Raw genomic sequence first — 24,052 nt, forward strand, 5'->3', positions numbered from 1 at the left:
ACATTGGAAGTTTATGATTTCTACAAGTGTTGTATTTTTATCACATTTAATCATTTAAAGATAATACTCGAAGTTAATTTTCGTTTCAAATTTTCAATGTCTCTGCTTAGGAGTATCTTCCTTTTTATCAGTTGCATTTTACTCACCTTATTTACAAAATACAAGATATTCATAAAAATCAAATAGAATACAAATTTTTTTAATAATTTTAAAAACAGTAAAAACAAGCCTTCGATTATCAATAGATAAAATTAAATTTGTAATGGGTAATGATATTTAGCCGTAAAGAAGATAAGATATAATACTAACATTGCTAAAACAATGGTAGTACATCAGTCGAAATATATGAATAATAATAAAATAAAAAAATTAATTAATTAATTAATTATTTAATTCTTAAAAACTTGATTGAAGTTTGGTAGTTTGTTGTGTGCAGCATCCTAAAAATGATGAGAGAAATGACATTTGGGATCCTACCAACTTCTTTACCGCAAACTACTCCCTATTACTTACCATTTCCATAACAGCCACCCACTTATTAGTTACCTATATATACCCATTATCCATTTTTTACCACTAAATCAAATCATCACATAATTAAACTCACTAAAGATCAAACAAAATCACCACTTTTTTTTTTTGGTTGGTTTAGAGTCATTGATCATAATGCCAAGAAAAATGAGCCCTCCATCCTTCCAACAAGATCAACACTACCCCCACCCCCACCCTTACCACCACCGTGTGCCGCATCCGGTCAAGCAAGAGACTACTCCACCTCCGGCTGCCACAACAACCACCAATAACAATACTGTTTATGGTAGAATGACTCCGTCGTCTTTGAAGATTAATAGGGACTCCCATATGATAAAGAAATCTCCGGGGCCTAGTAGTGCTAAATTGAATCAACAACAGCAACAACAACAACGAGGGCCGGTTATTATCTACACTCATTCCCCTAAAGTCATCCACACCAATCCTAGGGACTTTATGGCCTTGGTGCAAAAACTTACAGGTATGTCAAGGAACAACGAAGAGGCCGCTACCTCATCGAAAGAATCTGAATCTAGTGTCCCGAATCATGAGCCTGTCACGGCTAAGGTGGATTACACCCCGCAGCATCAGCACCAGGATAATAATAATTATCTGGGTAAGGTTGAAGGTTCTAATTGTCTTGGCGTAAACAATAACAATAATAATAATAACAACAGTAGTAATAGTACAGATGATAACGAATCATCATCAGTTATAACAGACGAGAATTGTAGCAGTAGTGGTAACCACACAGGTGATGTTGTGGGACAATTCAATCCTTATATGACTCCGCAGTTGTTTGACCTACTGCCCGCGCCACCATCCAGTCTGCCGCTCTATTTGCCTAATTTGTCAGACATGTTATGCTATGGTGGTGATCCGGCTATCTATGATTATGATATTAACTTTCTATATGATCAGATAACTTAATTTCATTTTTCTTTTTATATTTTGTTTCAATTTTGGCTAGTTAAACAGTTTTGGGACGTCTAATGTGCGCCTGTTTTGGTTATGGCGCACACACGTCAACAATTTTGGTATTGCATTAGAGTTACTATGAACCATTTTTGTCATTCAATAAGTTAAATCTTATTTACGCTTTAATTTGAAGTTTTCATTTGTAAATTAGCTTATTCTGAAATTACTCTTGAGTTTCGACTTTGTCAAAATTTGCACTGGATACTGGATAGTGAATGCTTCAACACAAGATGATTAGATGATCGAGGACATTGCTCTTAGGATGATAGAGCTCACTTATTCGATTAGGATGTAGCTCAATTCTAATGTTCTTTTGTATACCGACAGTGTAGGGCCATAAAAATTAACATTTTCCCAACATATGTATACCAACAGTGTAGGGCCATAAAAATTAACGGACTCCATTATATGTTATGTCCATCTTTTAAATATTTTATATCTCACATAATAATATTGAAAAGTTGCAAATAGTTTTTTTTTAATTTTATTATTATTTTTTTGTTAAGAAAGAAGCTCGTATATATTTAAACTTAGTCATATTAGAGAGTTACTTAATAAACGAACCATTCACAAACAATATAGTGTACTAACGAACATGTTTGAATAAATTATACTGTGCTTGAACTCATTCATATTCGCCTTTTGCCTCTATTTCCATGCAATTTGAAAGTTTCAGGAACCTTGAAAGTCTCATTTATCATACAAGCCTTACTAAATAGCATACTGTGCTGCCTTTGATCACCAATACTATCTCCTTGTTTCTCCATTTACTGGCCAAGCATAAGAAACCAGTCTGCACACAGGATTCAGGAATTATCCGAGGAATTCAGTGAAGTTTCCCGATCTAGTTGTGGCTGAATGAACTCCAAGTTAGTTGCCTCCCTTCTGCATGTCATTGTGAGTCTTAATCTTGCCGATGAAGCTCCTTCCTTGAAAAATATCTTTCTGTCGACCTTTTTCATTCTGTTGCCGTTAATGCTTGCTGGTTTCACTGTTTAAGAATAGGTAGCCCTCACTTGCATCTTTGTGGGAAATGCACAACGCTAACCATATGCACAGAGAATTATGTTCAACTTTACACTTCTCATTGGATATATCTTGTATACTAGAAAAGAACTTTATTAACAGTCATTCTATTAACAAGCAGCTTTTCTATCAGCAGAATGATACAATGATTTATTACTAATCTACAACCTTCAAGCACACGTGAAATTATTTCCGTTTCTTATCTTCGTTCTCTCTCTCAAGAGCAACTGGTGCCGCGGGTATGCTAAACCACCACTCCCTCAAACGCCTCTCCCATTTTTCTGTGTTTGCTCTCCTTGGAGGGGAATACCTTGTGAATACCTCCAGAAAGCACAACAGTATAATGTACTTACTTGGGACAAATGCCAAAAACACAGCCATGCCCGAAAGCACTATTGCACATTTCATGGTAGCCTACACAATCAGTAGGATCAATATCAGATCTCGAGTCCAAACTAATATAAATATGTAGCATAGATCAAAACATTAAGTAATAGAAGAAAACACAAACAAGAGCACCAATTTTTTTATCTCCAAAGTCCATACTAAGAGCATGTTTGGTATAGTGTTTTTAAGGAGTGAAAATGGAATTAGTTACCCGTTTACATTAACAAGTTTTTGGTATGAGAAGTAGGATAGCACACTCCATTTCCTAAAGGTAATTATTGCCACCAATTTGTTACCTTTACCAACCTGATGGTAACAAAATTGTTTCCCTCCTCGATCCTCAATTTGATACAAAGGATTCCTTTCCTTGGGTATACCAAACAACTAATAATGGTAGCACTAAGAATTTTAACCTTTCCTCTTATTATTCGTTATATTCCATATCTTTTCCTTGATTCATACTCCGTACCAAACATGCATTAAATGTACATGTGTATAATCAATTCTCCTTCTTTGTCTTCTTTTGAGGTGCTTATTCATCAGAATATAATATAATCTTTATTCAATTAGGTAAGAGGTTGGAGAGGGTCAAAGTGTCAAGAACAGCTGGAAATACTAAACGAAAATACTAACCTGAGGTGAAATGGATAGCAACAAGGCACGAAGTTTGAGAAGAATAATATTTCCAAATTGGATGAACTCTTCAGCTTGAGAAACTGCGTTCTGGACTGCCAAAATCTGTTCCATTGCATTCTTTGTTGGTGGTGCTATAACCTTCACCTCTGAAACAGGTCGACCTTGACTAAACCATAGTGTCAGAAGCATAAAGAATGCAATAAAGATTAGAGGCGAAGCAACAACATACACAAGCCATCCCCTGCAAATGCACAACCAAAAGGTTACTATGTACTAATATCCAAGTAATCAGAACAGCCAAGCATACAAGTATCATATATTATAAAATTTGACCAATTTCATGGTGTAAATGCCTCTGGAATTATTTATCAAAGCCATCCTAGTCCTTGATTATCAATCATTCGGCAGCATTGTTAACATGCCTGACGCATGTAAAGTGTTTATGTTTCATTAATTATATGTTCCTCAAAGTATTCCTGTAACTAGAAGGTTCTATCCTTTGGTGAATAACTAAACACGCATGGAAAGTGGGAACATGCGAAGTTGTTTGGATAATAGAAACAGAATGAGACCCCTGGGTAAGTACAACACTCTCTTGTCTGATCAACCAAACTACTTTCAACACCAAAACTCATAAAATTTCACAGTCAAGTCTTACAATTACATACGAAAACAATTAATGGCCAATTTTCATTGCAAAACTTCAACATGCACAAGTTTCCACAATTTGGACAGTTGGAGTATAGGAGCAATGAATATGTTGCAGGTTAAAGTTTCAACTGGGGTAATCCTCATTTGGCTAGAGATATAAAAGGTTATCCTCAACAATCCTCATTCCATGAGCTAAACCAATATCATGAAAGAGAGACACACTTTTCAAAGAAAACCAAACATAGATTGCAAACTAATTATACTAGTCTTATCAAATTCCCCCAAAGATATTTCATACCAAGATTCTCGGACACGTTAGAAGACGGCCAAATAAAAGAAAAGAATGTCAGGAATGAGGCAAAGTAAGTCAGCAAACTTGATAATGTTACATCAAAAATATCTTCAATGTAAGGCCATGGACGCATGATATAAGATAAATAATTAGATCCAAATAACTTACCTGAAGACAGCATAAGCAACAATTGCACAGAATACCAGAGACTTCAAAGGCTCTTCCCAATAAACCAGAGAAAAAATACAGTTGACAAGTTCTAAAACAGGAAAAAGTAGCTCCTGCAAAAATATGTCAATAAAAAAGTCAAGACTAAAATAAAATTCTGTCCTGGGGAAATAACTTAATCCTATCAGGTAATGGGACATGGATCAAGAAATGAATCCATTAAATGCAGGGGGGTGAATTACGCTTTTAGTCTTCGTTCCCTGTCTTCACCGGAACCCCCATTTGTCTCTTTCATTATCTCATAAGCACACACAATGCGCATACACACACACACACACCAATAAACCACCACTATCTTCATTTATACATAAAATACAATAAGAAAAATCATAAAGTATTAGGTTTGATCACCACTATGCCATAATAAAGTAGTCAGAGCCAATAAAACTTAGCCAGTTTAAATTCTCACCAAAAGCCTACAATATTCCTGCAAACCGTCATCAACAGCATCACATGTTTAGACGTACTTTTAATACAACTCTGCTTGTCATGGTTAATGAGTGTAAGATTGTAAGGCTATTCAATTCCAACTAAGAAAAACAAGTATAAATGCCCCAAAATGGTTGGTATTAACGCCTGAAAATGCGGTTCGCTATTGACAAGTCAGTGCGTTCTATGGTTGAACAACCACAGTAGCACATCTGGGTTTAACCCACTAACTTCATTTGCAAGTGCAATATCTATATGTGATGGATGGCCAAATGTTAATGTCAAGGATTATCAAAATATACCTTCATTACCGCCAAGTTGGTATCAATACCATCTACTTTTACACCGTCCACTGTTTCCTGAGCTAGGACCACCTTCTCATAGCTACTTCTTGATTCCTTAACAACCTTCTCCAAGGGAGTTGTATCCCCAACTGCTATCTCACCCACAAGAAGTACATGATTGTTATGGTCATTGGAACCAAATCCAAAGCCTAAAGTAGTGGCAACCGCTAAAGCTGAACTAGAGTGAAAACCACATCGTCGAGGACTATTAATCCTTTCTAACTCTCTTGAGGTGGACATGCTGGCTAGAGTTTCTAGAATCATATCTCCCCCGGGTAGATGATCACAAAGATTAAAAAGAAGAATCGCTTCCACACGAACAGGGCCTATTAAATTCATATCTTGAATGGCCTGTAACCGAAGAATCCCAAGTACAGCTTTTAGAAGTGCTTCTTCCCGTCCAACGCCAGATATCTTGTACTTGCGAATGAATTTATGAGCAAATAAAATCTCCTGCATAATCGCCAACCAATAGTCACGTCGACTATGCCCTTTAAGCTCAGGAAATTCCATTATTACCGGTTCTGATCTGAAGGATACAAAATGAATTTAATCAACAGATCCAAATTTACAAGACAGTAATATTAGCTACAATATAGTAGTCTTCTGATGCACAAACATGCCAAAAGAAGGTATAAGCTACCAGAAAACCAATAGACTAGTAAGAGATAATGGTCTTACAGGGAAACAGATTTGTAAGCAACAGCCTTATCAAAAAGTCTTGTACCCCATGGACCAGTCAATTCAGGTTTGACACTCTGCTTCAAATCATCTGCTAGGTCATAGCGTGTTGCTTTATCGTATGATACAACTTTAAGAGGTTCAAAATATAGAGCATGATCAGTAAGGATTAGTCTCCCTGCATCAGATGAAAATGAAGTAGGGATGAGGTAAGAACATGGTGTAAAGACACAAAAATATTACAGTATTTAAAAAAAACAAAAAAGATATATCACAACTTTAAAACAACTGCACTACAAGAATGCCATTAGCCTCCTTAAATAACAACAACAATGATCATGATGAAGTTAGAGAAGGTGGTCCCAATTTGGGTGAGGAAAAATTTTCAGAAAAAGATGACTCACCAGGCCATGTAGAAATTCCTAAATGCTGGAGAACTGGTTGGGTTGTCACTGTGCCATCCACTTCCACTATCTTCTCCCTTCTACCTGACCGCAGTTCAGATAGCAATGATGAATCAGATTGATTCTTCAATTTCTTTACAGCTCTGAAATAAAAGAATGAGACCAAATTAGGGTTTTTTCATGACCTCTAAGATATTAACATATGAATAAAATAAGTTGATAAGGTAGTAAAACGAATAAAGCAAGAAATTTCACGAATAGCCATGCCTGAGAAACAAACAAGATCACAGTAATGCATATTCCCACATATAAGAAAATTAATCATGATTGATGTTTAAGAAATGTTGTCTTTTGCAAAAGGAATTCAAATGAATAATGCATCCATAAATTCTAAGATATTAAAATATGATCGATATCATGTAAGAGTTCATTAATTTGGGTCAGTTTCCTTCTCCTATTTATACACTAAATCCTACTTAACTATGTACAATTAATGTTTCCAACTTTTTATATTCCACAGTTGCACTTGCTTTATTATTGGGTGGTAGATAGAGCTGTCAATTCGGGTAAACGGGTCGGGTAAGAGTGGGTCGGGTCAACTCGGGTCGAGTCAATTCGGGTTAATGCCGTAACCTATGAGGGTCGGGTTCGGGTTGGGTCATGCTTGAGTCGGGTCACGTCGGGTCATACATCTTATCGGGTTTGGGTCGGGTTAATAACACATCGGGTTACATTTGGGTCGGGTGAACAATAGGTCGGGTTTAATTCGGGTTTTCACGAGTTAAGACGGGTTAGGGTAATTCTCGGGTTCGAGTCGGGTTCGGTTCAAGTCAATAATTTGCGGGTTAGATTCAGGTCGAGTCATTCTCGGGTTTGAGTCGGGTTCGGTTCAAGTCAATAATTTGCAAGTTATAATTAGGTCGGGTCATTTTCAAGTCGGTTCATTCTCGGGTTCAAGTTGGGTTCGGTTCAAGTTAATAATTTACGGGTTATAGTCAGGTTGGGTCATTTCCTTCAAGTCAGGTTATGTTCAAGTCAATAATTTGCGGGTTACAATGAGGTCAGGTCATTTCCAAGTCGAGTCATAATAGGGTTTAACTAACTATAAATATATAATTATCATTTTTATCAAGCTAATTATTTCCTTTGACTATAATATATATGGCAATATACTAGGGAACTACAATCTATAATTTAGAAAGATAATTATCTCCTTTGACCATACAGCAAATATATATACTATATTTAACTCATAAATTTGGGGATGATACTCCTTTCTTTTGCTGGCCTGTACCGACTTGGTCTCCCTAGACAAAATGCTTTGATCAACAATAATAAGGTGGTCTAAATTGAATTTAAAGTGATTTGAAATCGGGTCAGGAACAATTTGGATTAAATTTAGGTCGGGTCAATAACAAGTCGTGTTAATTTTGAGTCGGGTTAGTAACAGATCGGGTTGAATTTTTGAGTCGGTTAGTAATTGGTCGGGTAAAATTCGGGTCGGGTCAATAACAAGTCGAATTGAATTTGGGTCGGGTCAGTAACAAGTCGGGTTGATTTCGGGTCGGGTTTGTAACAGGTCAGGTTAAATTCGGGTCGGGTTAGGAATGGGTCGGGTTGAATTCAGGTCGAGTTAGTAACAAATCGGGTTAAATTTGGGTTTTGACGGGTTAAAACGGGTTTGGGTCAATTTTGGTTCAAGTCGGGTTCGGTACAGGTCAATAATTTACGGGACATTCGGGTCGGGTCATCTCCTGGTCGGGTTCAGGTCTCACATACTCAGGTCAACTCGGGTCTAGGGTTGGTTTCACGTCGGGTTAGGTCGGGTTTGGGTCACCATTTTTTCTGGTTCAGATGAGTCAGTTAATAATCGGGTTCGGGTCGGTATTTCGGGTCGAGTCAGCTTTTGACAGCTCTAGTGGTAGACTGGTAGATGGATGATTAATGACTTTCGTTGGGAGGCTAATAATATTTGGAGCCAAATTCCACTTTTCTAAATAAATCTAGGAAAAATTGCAATAAACCACCTTTTATAACACCTTTTTTTAATGAAAAAACACCTTATAAAAATTTTCTTGTGAAAACATACCTAAAACCAATTTTTTTTGCTAAGTAACACCTTAACCCGGTTTTCAGTGTTTGACTTGGTTTTCCGGCGTTGACCTTGCACGTGTGGGTCACGTGATCTTCTTCCTTTATTTTTTTCTCTTTTCCCTCACCAACACCACCTCACCGCCACCACCACCACCACCTCACTACCACCCCCACCAACATCCCCTCACCACCACCACCAATTCACCGCCACTCTCACCAACACCATCTCACCCAATAAATGTGCTCCCATGAAAATTCCACCCCCGTTCATTCAGCCCCATCCACCCAAAACCCCACCCCACCTCCTCACCCCCTTCCTCCATTGAAGCCCAATAGAGCAAGCACATACAACCAAAAAAATAAAAAAAAGAATTAAAGACCACATTGGTGTACATTGACATCTCGAAATTACTCCTAATTCCATCATTTGTGGGCAAACACGAAGAACCCTAATTTTTAATTACAAACCCTAATTTATGAAAATTCGAAAACCCAACATAATTTACAAGAAATTTCAATAATTACGACAACTTACCTTACTCGAAATTAGGTTAATTGCAACAATTCACACTTAAAAATGGAGTTTCCTTTGTTAATGGTGAGTTATTGGGACTTTGTGGGAGAAGAAAGGAGGAGAGAGAAAGTTGAATTGGAGAAATGGAGGGTATATTGGGAAAAAAAAGAAGAAAAGGGGGAACTCACCGGAACACGTGCTTCTCACGTGCAAGTCAATGCCTGAAAACCAAGTTTAAGGACGGAAACCAGGATAAGGTGTTAATTCGCCAAAAAAAAAAAAAAAAAAAAAAAAAAAAAAAAAAAAAAAAAAAGTGGTATTAGGTGTGCTTTTATACAAAAAGAAATTTATAAGGTGTTTTTTTACAAAAAAGTTGTTATAAAAGGTGGTTTTTTGCAATTTTTCCATAAATCTAAAACATCAATTATTTGTCAGCAATTACAATAGTGTAAAATATCAGTTAAATACAACTTAGTAACTACAAAACAAGCCAATGATTAAGATCATCTCGTCCCCAAAGGACAGCCTCTCCCAAGATAGAAAAACAATATAGATTTAGGTACATTGGTATCTTAAATTTGACTATAGTCATGATCAGCAAATACAAAACCCTGGCAGTTGTAGCTAAGTGGAAACTGGAATGAGAAACAAGAGTTTCAGAACCCAGTTGGAAGCAGAAAGAACATAAAGATATAAATACCCTGCCAAGTGCCAATACAAGAAATTTATGCATAATTGCCATCATCTAGGACAAAAGGCAAAGATATTAAACCTGTAGTTATTATTTGAACGTTGCAAGAACTGAATTCACCTAAATGCTACCTTTCTAAGCCAATAAGGTACTTCTCATAGACAGAATACTGAAGGCGACCACCAGTTGAAGCAGTAAGCGCCAGAAATAAATTGTTGCTGATGACTACATTTGCAATAATAGGCACAGCAGGTGCTATCCTAGAAAAGGCTTCCAGTCCAACTGTAGCATCTTCATCCACCTGCAACAAGGTTAATCAGACAGTATGCCTAAGCATAAAAGAAGATTTGAAGCATCAAGGTCACAGAACTCCCCTTCCCCCATCTACAGAGAAAGTTATAGTACAAAATCCTCAAACATGCAATTAGTAGTAAACAAGCATAACGAATTAAGTTTAATGGATGAAACTAGGGATAAGTATTATTCATTTGGAGGATAGGACTTGAAATCACTGCTAAGGTTGCTTGCCATATTCAGTTATCCATAATGTATGACAATAAAATTTGGAGCTGGTGCAGAAGGAAGCCATGTCCGAGATCTTAAAGCTCTCTTGAAACTAAAACTGAAATTAGCCATTATTTTTATAAATTAAGAATAAAATAGTAATATACTCACAGTAAGTAATGGTTGGCTAGAAGAAGCAGGAAACTCCCACGCGAGCATCATATCATAGGTTAAACGACGGAATTTTTTATCAGCTAAATAACCAGTTACTTGCATAGACAGGGCAAGTGCTCTAAAACAACAGTACTCCAGTAAGTTTCTAGCATAATGAGAAGGGTCTCTAACAGATTCCGAAGCAACTGAATCAAAATCTTCTTTAAGATCACTTGTTGAAATCCCAAGTATTCTGCAAAGTAAGGAAGAAAATGCCAGCTTTAAAAGTGAAATACCGAATAAGCAAGAACTTTCATATTATTTTAAAAATTACAATTAAATTATAATTGATAACAGCGCAGCAGGCTGACATCATGCTATAGGGCTATACTAATCTAATAATCTCAGACGTGCAACAGTTCAGAAATGTAAAGTGTCCAAACATTCACAGGGCTAGAATTGTGGCAAACAAAACCAACAAAAAAATATGAAGCATCTTGAGAAAAAATTACAGCAAAGGTAGTATGACAACAAAAGGTGCTATGTCATAAGATCCTACGATATGATCTCTCACACATGATACAATAAGAAAAAGAGAGCAGCCTACAACACCCCAAAGTCCTACATCCGAATATTATGGAGAGAGTTGATTGGGTTATTAAAGTCTAAGCCCTCTACAAAAAAGACACAGCCTTTATCTTCTAAGCCCAAACAATTCTTTATATCAACTCATAGGACTATAGGAGACTTCCAAGAGTTCCCAAATATATGGATTAGTAAGGTTGTCTAGCAGAGGTAATAGGATAGACTCTTATTATTGGTATATTGAAGTGCACAGTGATAATCGAGCCTACAATAGAGAAATCATATTCATAAGAAGAAAGGCTATGACCAACCAAAGAATCCTATCAGAATCTATCAAGAGATGTAATAAATTTAGAGGGAACCTGGCTCTACTACCGTGACAATAACACCAAGGTTTATAATATGACTGCAACTGCAATTGTAATAATACCTGCATAATTTTACTTCAGTGCATTTTGGCAGACAGATTTAAGCAGACATGGCATGATCTCTATACTGCTTATACTGGTCATAGTTGCGAATTTTTTTGCTTCAGTGGTAAAATTGGCATAACAGGTTCTGGACGAGGCACAATCTTTATACTAGTTGTATTAGTCACATTGGCCTATTATCAACCAACAATTAACAAAATTTCGCATACATCTATTTGGCCCACTGAAAAACTATTCTACAGACTCAATACAGTATTCTCTTATCGGACTAAAGTGTCTCTTTGAATAGTGCTGTTGAGAGACTCCCACCACAGTGGGTTAGCATAGTAGTTGGAGTAGATCATATGTTAACATGTGGCAGACGAAAAGTACATTTAGTAACTATAGACAATTAATGGCTGATCATTTGGCCTGATGACCTTCTCTAGGTGTTTCCCATTCTCATGTTGCCAGTCATTTTACAAAATTAAGACGCACAAGAAAGATATCCTCACGAAGAAGAAGAGAAGACAGCCACTGTAATTCCCACAGCTGCAACATTTGTTTATGACATCATAATAAAGGTTGTATTATCATATAGTCATGAAGATATCGATTCATATCCTAAATAAAAAAACCACTCGAACCTCATTCATCAATCTCTGTTGTCAATTGTCATAAAGCATTTATGTAATGGAAAGGAAAAGTGATGGTATCTTGGTCATGCAATTTCAATAGGAGTTAAAGTTAGATTCTCTGCCCAGGAAACATTAGCTTTAACAAGAAATAAAGGCAAAGCAACTACACAGAATTAAAAGACTCGCCACTAGCATACAATAGATAAGAGATGGAAAACAGGAAAAAAAAAATAATGTTTAAAACTTGCAACCCTGCAATATATTTCTCTAAAACTCAACAGAAACATTTCCTCCTATCCATTGGAAACAAAATATTTCACAAACATAAGTCTACTCCAGCATAGCATGGACAGCTCTAAGCAACTAGGCTGCCTAACTATTCCTTTATATAAATCATTCTTTTATCCAATGGCATAATAAAGCTTGACAGCTCCAGTTCCAACCACTTTCTTAGCATAGATTTTGAGGAATATGTGGGATCAGTAGCAAGGTATAAATAAGTACAAATTTCTCCGTCCTTTCAAAAGTTTACCCAAGAAGAAAAGGAGCCTTGAAATCAGGCTAGATAGAATCATGTCAGTCAAATTGCAAAAAAATGCATCTCACAAAGATCATAAGCTGTTGAGCAACAATAGTAGGCAAGCCGCACCTTTCTTGGAGAACATAAAAATAAAAAAATAAAAAAAATAATTTCAATTTAATATTGGTTTTGTTTAAACTTAAACTTTGTACTTAAGAAGAAAAGTTCCAGCCTCAGAAGTCAGAATGAGGTAATAATTGAAATTTACCCATAAAGTAAGCAACCTAAAGTCCCAAACAACCCAATATAGCTCAAATCACTAGTTTGTTCCATACATCAATCTTGTAGTGCAATCTTCAATTTGGAGCATCAGTACATGTTCTATTTCAATTGTTTGTGAGCTATATGTAATAAATCATGCATGGTAAGTTAAGTAAACTTTCTAAAAACCATTTCAATTTGTAATTACTCTAAAACTCAACCATTGCTGATAAAAGTGCATTGTTTACACATACACCTATTATAGGATTATAAAAATTAAAAAGTATATTGAAAATGCAAATGTGTCATGTTGCAACACCCAAAGAAGATCGTGGCTGATAAAAGTGCATTACTTACACCTATTATATGATGGGAAAAAAAGGTGTGGATAATGGAAATGTATTTAGTTGCTACATCAAGAAAGGAAAGCTTAATAAAAAAGAAAGCTTAGAAGTAGAAGCAAGGAACGCAGCGCACTACCCTCTAGGCAACTATATATGTAATCTTCACTGATATTTTTAAGAGCTTGATTGACATACTTAGGCTCCTCTTTCCATAATCTAGTATAAAATGGTTTGCTAGCTTTTACTTTGTGAAAATCATATTTTGAAGTGACTGCAAGGTTATAAGTTATAAGCCTATAGGCATCTCTTCCAAAAATTAACTTCCATCAAGTCTAGGCTAGTAGTGAATGGTGGTTGTGAATAAAGCCTTTTACTCCATGGAATTTGCCTTTGGTTTCATACACAATGTTTGGATAGGAATATTTGGAGGGAAAAGGGAGGGAAGAAAAAGTGAGGGATACAATGTCCCTTATTCTGACACGACATAGGACAAGGGAAGGAAAAGGAAATGAAGGGATACATTTACCTTCCCCTTTAACATACCGAATCCTTCTATTGTTGGAGAAATTTGGAAGTAAAATGAAAGGTTATTCTCTCCCTCCCCTCACATCCTTTTTTATTTCCCCTCCCTTTCCCTTCACCATTGTTTCAAAACATAGTGTTAATCTCAATAAAATAAGTTTGATAAGGTATCCAAATTCATACTACATCTTAAAATCGAACTAAAACAAGTTTAAATAAGGGCCAATGAATTCAAAGAAGAAAAGATAAGATGAAAAGAATGGAAACTAAGCCCTTCAAATTGTATTTGGATAGAGAGAAAGAGAAGGGAGTTAATATCCCGAGTTAATATCCCATACTAGGAAGCTCACTCTCTTCCTCCCCTTTCCTTTCTGTATACTTTCCTCCCTGGCATTTCCCTTCATAATTGCTATCGAAAAGCAAAGAACGTTCCACGTATCTAGACCAAAGAGTACATGTTAGTTACTAGACAACTTGCAGACCTATTTTAAAATTGGCCCCTCACTAACTCATGAATTCAGTCGTACAACGTAATCAAAATACTTGTACTTTTTTTTTTGTTATCGACAACTCAACAAAAATAATTCACATCAATTCCAACATGTTTATCACTAAAAAATTAAGAAAATCATTTCACGCCAGAAGTCACCATGCTTACCAACTCCAATTTGCATTTCGCTTGAACTTCATGAGTCCTAATATGACAACCTTTCACAATGGAAGCAAGCATGCTTACACATAACCTTTGAAAGTATCTAACATCTTCGGATCTTCCACAAGATGGACAGCATAATACCAACTCTGGTACTCTATATACCACATTGAAATGGTTAAATACTCCCCAAATCCATAGTTTGTAAAGTACAATCATGTAGTCGATTGAAAAACTAAGGGGGTATCTGGTTCAGGATTCACAAAATCTAGGTAAACCCATACCATTACACATTGCATACTGCCTTGATTTTAGTCATGGAATAGATATCAATGCATCACATTAGTAACAAAATTAAGACCCAACCACATAATGGAATCATAACATTTACATACTACCGTGATTTTAGGCATGTAAAATGTACCAGACATCATCAAAAATTAATCAACAACAATACATCGAGTTAGAAAATTCAAGTTGAGGATCCAATACAGAGCAAATTACATTTAAACACATATTAATAAAACAAAAAAACCAACAATTAGCATAACAAGATTGCTTAAATATGTGCATGAACATTAACAGTCAAACCTTGAGCATCTCCTAGCCACAACATTAGCAACAGGTGAAAGTTCAGGTATCCAATTACTATCTCCAGAAGATGATTTGCCTAATTCCTCCATTTCCTCTTTAAATGAATCCCGACTACCAACCAACCATTTGAATGACCCTTCTCTCATAAAATCCTCCAACATATTCCTTGTTTTGTTCACCATTGTCATCTAATCACAATTCAGCAATTACCCAACAAATTTACAAGAACTTCAACCAACCCACCAAAAGTTATTAGTTTTTTCGTGTCGATTTAAGTCTAAAGTGGCGCCAATGAGCCCAACAATGTGGCCGTATATCAAAATACTAGATCCGCCACTGATTACCCCATCATCAATACTATACCATACAAAAAAACAAAACCCAATTACTTATTATCACCAATACCCAGAAAATCAGTGGAAAGTTTCAAGAACACCCATCAAATAATCTCAACTTAAAAATTTCCTTCAAACATATGAAAAACAGCAGGAATTATCAAGAATTTATTCGATGAGTAAAAATTGAGGGTAATGGAAATTGGTAGAAAGTTGAAGGGGTGAATTGGAATGGAAGCAAAGATGGAAGTATAAGCAAGAAGTTTAGGAAGTAATTGGGAGAAAGAATCAAAGTTCACATTTTTCACGAAAAGATTGAAGGCTGAATCGGTGGATTATATATATATATATATATATATATATATATATATATATATATATATATATATATATATATATATATATATATATATATATGAAGGGGAGTTTTTCCCCGAATTTTTAAAGAGTCACGTAGGATTTAATTTTCTTAGCGCGCCATGTAGAATTATTAATTTTTGTTGTAGCCAATTAAATAAGAGATTATTAATTTTTGGGGAGTTTTTTCCCGAGTTTTAGAGAGCCACGTAGGATTTAATTTTTTCATCGCGCCACGTAGGATAATATATTTTAGTGGTAGCCAATTAAGTACGAGATTATTAATTTCTTTTAAAATTAAATAATTTAAATGACACGTAAGCGACATTGGCGAATGAGATTTCCCAGTTTAAATTAATTAAATATAAAATATTATCTTTTGATATTAGGAATTTTATCTAAACATATAACAAATTTTAGCACATAAATATATATATAAAAAAAATTATTTTAAACAATTCAAATGAACCATGCATCGCACGGGCTTCATCTAGTATATATATATAAAGGGAAGTTTTTTCCCGAATTTTTAGAGTCACGTAGGATTTAATTTTCTTAGCGCGCCATGTAGGATTATAAATTTTTGTTGTAGCCAATTAAATAAGAGATTATTAATTTATTTTAGAATTAAATAATTCAAATGTCACGTAGGCAAAATTGGCGAATTAAATAAGAGATTATTAATTTCTTCTAGAATTAAATAATTTAAATGCCATGTAGGCAAAATTGGCGAATTAAATTTTTAAATTTAAATTAATTAAATATTATATATTATCTTTTAATATTAGAAATTTTATCTAAATATATAATAAATTTTAGCACATTAATACAAAAACAAAAATTATTTAAAAAAAAAAAATCAAACAAACCGTGCATAGCACGGGCTTCATCTAGTTCATCGGAAATCGGTGTTATGAAAGAGCATTACTGTAGGGAATATTTCAAGCCATTAACCCCAAGCTTGAACCCCACTGTGATCATACACTTAAGTATGGTGGCGTCCAAAGGGAAGGAAGCTAGAGCAAAAGAGTCGCCAACAAGTTTTAGGAACTTGTAAACCGTTCACAGGGTGAAGGTTACTGTAGACACCCAAATGTGTCTCCCCAAAACCAAACCCAGTGATAAATACCTTTTGCGTCGAATGATTATCGAATGAGGTGAAAGTGTGAAAGGTCAAGTGTTGCAGTTGGTTTTTATTAAATTCTTTCTTTCTGTTTTCGAAAACAACTCTATTTTATGAAAACAGCCAATCTACTTTAGTTTGGTCCACGACAAGGGTCCAATAATAGTATAGTTGGATGGGTCTTGAAAGAAAAGAGCTTTCCAACGATATATTATAAGCCCAATTCCGATAAATAATGAGGAAGTTATGGCCAAAATACTAAACTGGGCCCGGTTTGATCTTTACATGCGGCCCAATGATCTAAGGGAGGGCCCAATGTTAATTATTATTCCTAAAGTTATTAGAATTAATTATAGTCTTCTAGAATTCTCTAGAAGGTTCTCTTTAGTCCTAATAGAATGAGAATTAATAATTATATTTTGATAAGTTTTATTTGGAATAAAATATTATTTTATGAAAAATACGATTTCGGTTTTCATACGGACTTTACAAATCGATTTTGATTCATATGTGGACTCCGTGTTTTAAAGCGCGTAGGAATCCAGGCTGTCGCCAAATGACAGGCTGTCGCCACGCGACAGACCCTGTCGCCTGGCGACAAGGTCGGTTTTGCAGCGACAGAGTGGAGTTTTATTCCTTATCAAATTCTACTTATTTCCGGACTGTTTTCTTATAAATAGGGTCCTGAACCTCCGTTTTTAATCATCTACAATCAATTATCATCACCAATTTTCAGTCATCATCATCAATCATCTCTCTCTAGCTTTTCACAAACAAGATTCCGCATTCACGAGATCTAGAAACACCTAATCAAATTCAAAGTTGCCTTCGCCCTAGACGTGAAAGGTTATAATTTCTGAGGGTTTGGTCCCTAATCCCTCTTTCAATTATTTAATTTAATTGTTTTATTTTATATTTTCCTTGAAGTTACTAACGCGTGTATTTTGTTATTAGAAAGAGATACGAGGCATCCAAGTAAGTACTTTAATTGTTTAATTGATCTTATGATATAGAAATCATGCTTAGATTGTTATTTTGGTTCCTAGTATTATGTTAGGATGCTTTCCTTAGTATGATATTTATGGTGATTTGCTTATATCAATTATGATTTCTAGGATGCTTCCTATTTTCTTTTCTAATAGCATGTTAGTATCATGTTAGGGCTAAAGCTTTGATCTTTGATGTTTAGTGACATGCTAGGGTTTGTTATTAATCTTGTTAGTATCATGCCTAGGATCTTGCTAATAATATTATGCTTTAACATGAGTATAATTATGATGATTATTATGTTGCTTGATATATATATTTATTGTTATTGCTTGATCAAGCCTTTTATGCATGTTTAAAGGGAATTTGTACTTGTAATCACGTTTAATAAGATAATTAATAATCTTGTTTAGGCTAATATGGTTATAATTCAAGTGATCGCCAATAATAGTTTTTCTTGTGCATTAAATTCAACCAACATAGATAAACAGGTTTAGGGTAAACCTATTGTTTGCATGTTAGTCAGAAAGCGCACATGAATACGAGAAGAATAAAGTAGAGGCCTATTATTAGGGCAGGTTCAATCTCTTTTAAGTTGGATTTGTACCTTCATCCCCGAACCCTATTTGGTTCAAGACCTTTTGGAGTTAATGATCTCCTGGATCGTTAAGGGGTGTAATCTTCACCTTGTGAACGGTTTACAAGTTCCTAAAACTTGTTGGCGACTCTTTTGCTCTAGCTTCCTTCCCTTTGGACGCCACCATGCTTAAGTGTATGATCACAGTGGGGTTCAAGTTTGGGGTAATGCTTGAAATATTCCCTACAGTTACACCTCTTCACGATCCAGGAGATCGTCAACTCCAAAAGGTCTTGAAACAAATAGGGTTCGGGGATGAAGGTACAAATCCAACCTAAAAGAGATTGAATCTGCCCTAAATAGGCCTCTACTACAAATTCCCTTTAAACATGCATAAAAGGCGTGATCAAGCAATAACAATAAATAATATATATCAAGCAACATAATAATCATCATAATCATGTTAATAATAAAGCATAATATTAATAGTAAGATCCTAGGCATGATACTATTAAGATTAATAACATATCCTAGCATGTCACTAAGCAATAAAGATCAAAGATTTAGCCCTAACATGATACTAACATGATATTAGAAAAGAGTAAAAGGCACCCTAAACATGATACTAGAAAGCAATAATAACATCCTAACATGATGCCAGGAATTAAACAAATTTAAACATTCTTTCTATAAGAATAGAGCAATAAGACTACATATTTTGATGCCTCGTGCCTCTTTCTAATAACAAAATACACGCGTTAGTAATTTCAAGGAAAATATAAAATCAAGCAATTAAATTAAAGAATTGAAATAGAGATTAGGGACCAAACCCTCAGAAATTATAACCTTTCACGTCTAAGGCGAAGGCAACTTCGAACTTGGCTAGGTGTTTCTAGAACTAATGAATGCGGAATTGTGTTTGTAAAAAGCTAGAGAGAGATGAGAGCTTAGAGAGAATTGATGATAATTCATTGTAGATGAGAATTGATAGTTGTGGATAATTAAAAACGGAGGTTCAGGACCCTATTTATAAGAAAACAGTCCGGAAATAGGTAGAATTTGATAAGGAATAAAACTCCACCTGTCGCTGCAAAACCAACCTTGTCGCTAGGCGACAGGGTCTGTCGCTTGGCGACAAGGCTTTTCGCGTAGCGACAGGCTTGTCGTCTGACGACAGGCTGGATTCCTACGCGCTTTCAAACACGGAGTCCATTTATCAATCAAAATTGACTTGTAAAGTCCGTATGAGAACTGAAATCGTATTTTTCATAAAATAATATCTTATTCCAAATAAAACTTATCAAAATCTAATTATTAATTCTAATTTTATTAGGACTCAAAAGAACCTTCTAGAGAACTCTAGAAGACTATAATTAATTCTAATAACTTTAGGAATAATAATTAACATTGGGCCCTCCCCTAGATCATCGGACTGCATGTAAAGATCAACCGGGCCCAGTTTAGTATTTTAGCCATAACTTCCTCATTATTCATCGGAATTGAGCTTATAATATATCGTTGGAAAGCTCTTTGCAAGCCCCATCCAACTACACTATTATTGGACCCTAGTCGTGGACCAAACTAAACTAGATTGGCTATTTTCATAAAATAGAGTTGTTTTTCGAAAACAGAAAGAAAGAATTTTTAATAAAAACCAACCGCAACACCTGACCTTTCACACTTTCACCTTATTCGATAATCAAATGACATGAAAGGTATTCATCACTACGTTTGGTTTTGGGGAGACACAAATGGGTGTCTACAGAAGCCCCCACTTTGACTGAGTTTGGAGAAACGCAAGTTTCGAAAACGAAAGTCAAAGTATCGACAGGTACGGAGAATGATTCAGAACGTTCTGCGATCCTAAATCATTCTTGTAATGCCGATACCTGCAACCTAGCGTTAGTTAAACAGATAAAAGAGTTAAGAAACGCGTATCTTGCACCGTCGAGCACACGTCTCTGAAGGTAACCGATTTGTTGAAGACCGCTCTGCTTGTAGCTGCCTCCTATTTCTTCGAAGATGACTCTGCTTGTAGCCATTCTCCGCCGCTTGTGACCATCTTCCACATCCTAGGGAACACGATCGAAGATAACTCTGCTTGTAGCCATCTTTAGTTGTGTGATAATATTCCGAAGAAAATTATCGAAGATCAACGCCTGTCGATCCTTAATGCTGCTTGAATTTTGCCGTTGATGCTTTGGGTGATGACAATCCTCTTTTCTTCAGGAACAGTTGTCAACACGACTCTTGTATAATGTATGGCAATCCGATTTAGGGAAAGTTGTTAATGCCACGTAACAATCCATCCTTGAAAATGTTACTATGATGAAGCGACAATCCGTATGTCGGAAAATTTGCCAAAATCCAATTTTGGGAAAAGTTGCCAATGCTTCGTAACAATCTGTCATAAACTTTGCTACAATCGACAATCCACATCTTGGAATATAACTCTTGAAAGCAATCCACCTAGGAAATTTGCCAACGCTATGCGACAATCCTTTTAGGAAAATATTGCCACTATTGACAATCTGCGTCTTGGAACATTTGCAAAAAAAGAGTCGACCGACAATCCATTTCGGGAAAATTTGCCACTTATTGAAATGAATGACAATCCACGTTGAGGAACCTTTGCCGAAATTTATGATGAGTAGAGACCTACGACAATTCTTTGGGAAATTTTGCCATAAGGAACTATTGTGTATGACAATCTAATGTCGGAAATATTGCCAAAGATTTGATGCATGTATGACAATCCGAACTTGGAAAACTTGCCAAATAGAGAAAGAGTACGACAATCCACGCTTGGAAACTTTGCCAGAGATGACAATCCAATCTTAGAAAAATTGTCGAAGATTTTATGAATGTATGACAATCCGAACTTGTAAAAACTTGCCAAATGGAGGAGGAGTATGACAATCCACGCTTGGAAACTTTGCCAGAGATGACAATCCAATCTTGGAAAAAATTTCGTTTAAGAAGAATGCGCAACAATCCACTTTTGGAAATATTGTCAGTTGGGGATGACAATCCAATCTTGGAAAAATTGTCGTATAAGTGCTTGCTTTTGAACCGATGTCTTGGTGCTTGTAATGAGCCAATGTTTAGGCGCTTAAGCTAAGTGAGACGATCGTCGTCAGGTCAATCACTTACTGCGATTGTAATCGAGCCGACTACTAATCATTTCAATTTGCTTATAGGGGCTAACTAGCGTACCAAGGAACTCGAAATTGCTGTATAAGGTCCGCATAATTTAACATGGGGCCATCTATTGCGTCGCCGCACTGGCGCCTGTTGGAAGACTCTAGCGCCGCGCTTTTCTTCTGTCGCCAGGCGACAGCCTTGTCGTCTGACGCTGGAGTCAGGTTTTCATTCGCGGTTTTTCGAAAAAAATCCGAGAATGTTCTTGCTCACTGAAATGTACCTGTATTTATATTTTTGACTATAGGACTTTGCTCATGTAATTAGGGTTGACTTAAGACTTAGTGTTGCTTGACTTGACGTGTAACTTGATGTACTCAAATCGACTCGTGTGCGTAGACTTAACTCGATGTGATAACACGACATGACTCAATGTGTACATGACTCGTGTGTTCATTGTAATGTGATCGTGCGACTCGAAAATGCAAAAAAAGCAAAAATTTTCGTCATTTTTGTGGAAGGTACCGACTTTCTCCCGAAAAAGAAAGACGCGAAAAAAGAATGAAGCGAAGTTTTTGAAGGTGCATGTTGAATGAGCTTAATCCGTTAATGTTGTCTCTCACAGTATAAGGATTGTAACATCTTAGACTATCCTGGTTGACTCGATAATGAAAGTATTTAGGTAACTTAGGAACGGAGGCTAAGTACTTCATACTTTGTGAGGCAATGATGAGTGATGAGTGATTTTGTTATGACAAAGTATGCTTCAATATTGTGTTAAGATTTCATGACAAATGGTTCCTAAGGGAAAGACTATTTGGTCATGTATCTGTGTAGTGTGTGAAAGTGATACTACAGTTAGGCCGCAAGGGCTAAGTGTGTGGAAAAATATATTGAAAAGAGTCAAATGGTGGTGACTCTTAGGCTGGGTAGGCTAATAATGTAAGGATCAAGCCCCCAAGTCTAGCTCTAAATGGAAAAGGATGAGCATTGGAGATCCTTTGATATGATCATGGTGTAAGTGTGTGAATGTGAATATGAATGCATGTTTACTACGGCCGCACCTCAATGTGAGGTTGCCTACGTATCCGTTAGGAATCAGGCCAAACGTAGCTCTAGCCGAACCTCGCACAAGTATGTGTATTCCTCAAAGAGGTCTTTTGAGGGTTGTAACGTGGTTAGGCTAAAGGTTTGAAGAAGAAGGGGATAAAGGCTCAACACCCTAGGTAAGCCCCCAAGGTGTGCAACCTTGCTTTTGAATCTTTGTATTTTTATGCTTGAGTGTTTTAACTCTTTTTTTCTTTTTTTTGCTTTTGCATTTTTTTTTATTTTTATAAGTGTGGGCAATCCCGATCATGCAGTCTATCACTCACTTGGCATTCATGTTTCTCAAGCACGGTACCGAGCACTCGATAAGAAACGCAATCTGAGACGTGTTCATATCAAAGACATGTTCATGTCAAAGACATTGGAACACTTGCCCTTGTGTACACTTTTATCATTTTTGCTTTTTGAATTTTTGAGTTTTATGTAAAATCACTCAAGCTTTCGTTCTTTGAAAATTGCATAAGTTGCACACCATCCCATCGCAAGGTTAGGTAGATATGGGTTGAAAAATGACAGGTCTATCGTTAGACGAGGCTCAAAGTGGTTTATCAGAAAAGGATTGCATATTTGAAGGGTGAAAGGTAATATGATGTGGCTACAAGGGGTGCCTCAAATCATTGGTATATCTTGTGCTTAGTTTGACTTGGATTTTTTTTTTTTTTTTTTTAATGCGATGTAATGAAATGATTATATGCAAGAAAATAAATGCTTATTTTATTATAGGGAAAAAGAAAAAACCTACAAAATAAATCTAAGAAAGGTGCCTATGCTAGACTTATTGGGGAAAGAAAAAAAAATGAAAAAGAAATAGAAAAAGAGGTGATGAAATCTTGTCGTTGACGTTCGCCTTTTGTCTTGTGTCATTTGCTTCAACATCACCCAGTCTTCTCGCTAGCTAGAGGCAATGGGATCTTGTTTGCTTCTATGAGATCTTGAATGAGATTTTGAAACCTGTAGCATTCATCGGTGGTATGACCATTTCCTTGATGGTACTTGCAATAGGAATTGGGATCCCATCTTGAAGATCGCTTTTCTGGCACTGGATCCTCGGTAGGGCCAATGGGTTTGATTAATCCTCGATCGTAGAGACGATCGAAAGCAGCATCGTAGGTTATTGAAATAGAATGAGTAAAGGAAGAATTCAAGTCTTATGAGACGAGGTTAAGGTTTTGGGGGTGCCTTATGCACTCAAGGTGTTTATACACCGAGGTAGTTAAAGGAACCAATAATGAACATTGCTTGTCACTAATTAATCAAGAATTGAATTGGAAATTTGGTGTACTTGATTGAATGGATATTGGATTGATTGTATTGCTTTCATATGAGTCATCACCAAGTCTAAACTTGTAAATCACG

General features: G+C 36.0%; 1 protein-coding gene across 1 annotated transcript; it reads right to left on the reverse strand.

The window, feature by feature from the left end:
* Window positions 1-2,054: 2,054 nt before the first annotated feature.
* On the reverse strand, window positions 2,055-15,718 carry LOC145567478 (uncharacterized). Its single transcript, XM_081626771.1, has 9 exons — window positions 15,067-15,718; window positions 10,562-10,796; window positions 10,018-10,187; window positions 6,588-6,730; window positions 6,184-6,361; window positions 5,461-6,031; window positions 4,670-4,782; window positions 3,556-3,799; window positions 2,055-2,949 (listed from the first exon to the last, which is right to left on the reverse strand). The coding sequence occupies exons 1-9, from the start codon at window positions 15,255-15,257 to the stop codon at window positions 2,722-2,724; spliced, it is 2,073 nt and encodes a 690-aa protein (XP_081482897.1). The 5' UTR covers window positions 15,258-15,718; the 3' UTR covers window positions 2,055-2,721.
* Window positions 15,719-24,052: the final 8,334 nt, after the last annotated feature.

Source organism: Chenopodium album, chromosome 11, assembly GCF_948465745.1.
Source record: "Chenopodium album chromosome 11, dcCheAlbu1.1, whole genome shotgun sequence".
In the NCBI taxonomy this organism is placed as follows: domain Eukaryota; kingdom Viridiplantae; phylum Streptophyta; class Magnoliopsida; order Caryophyllales; family Amaranthaceae; genus Chenopodium; species Chenopodium album.

Coding starts and splice junctions, on each gene's coding strand:
- LOC145567478 (XM_081626771.1), bottom strand. CDS start 15,257: ATGACAATGGTGAACAAAACAAGGAATATGTTGGAGGATTTTATGAGA. Junction 6,362..6,587: donor AGGAATTTCTACATGGCCTG/GTGAGTCATCTT, acceptor CATCTGATGCAG/GGAGACTAATCCTTACTGAT. Junction 6,032..6,183: donor GCTTACAAATCTGTTTCCCT/GTAAGACCATTA, acceptor TGTATCCTTCAG/ATCAGAACCGGTAATAATGG.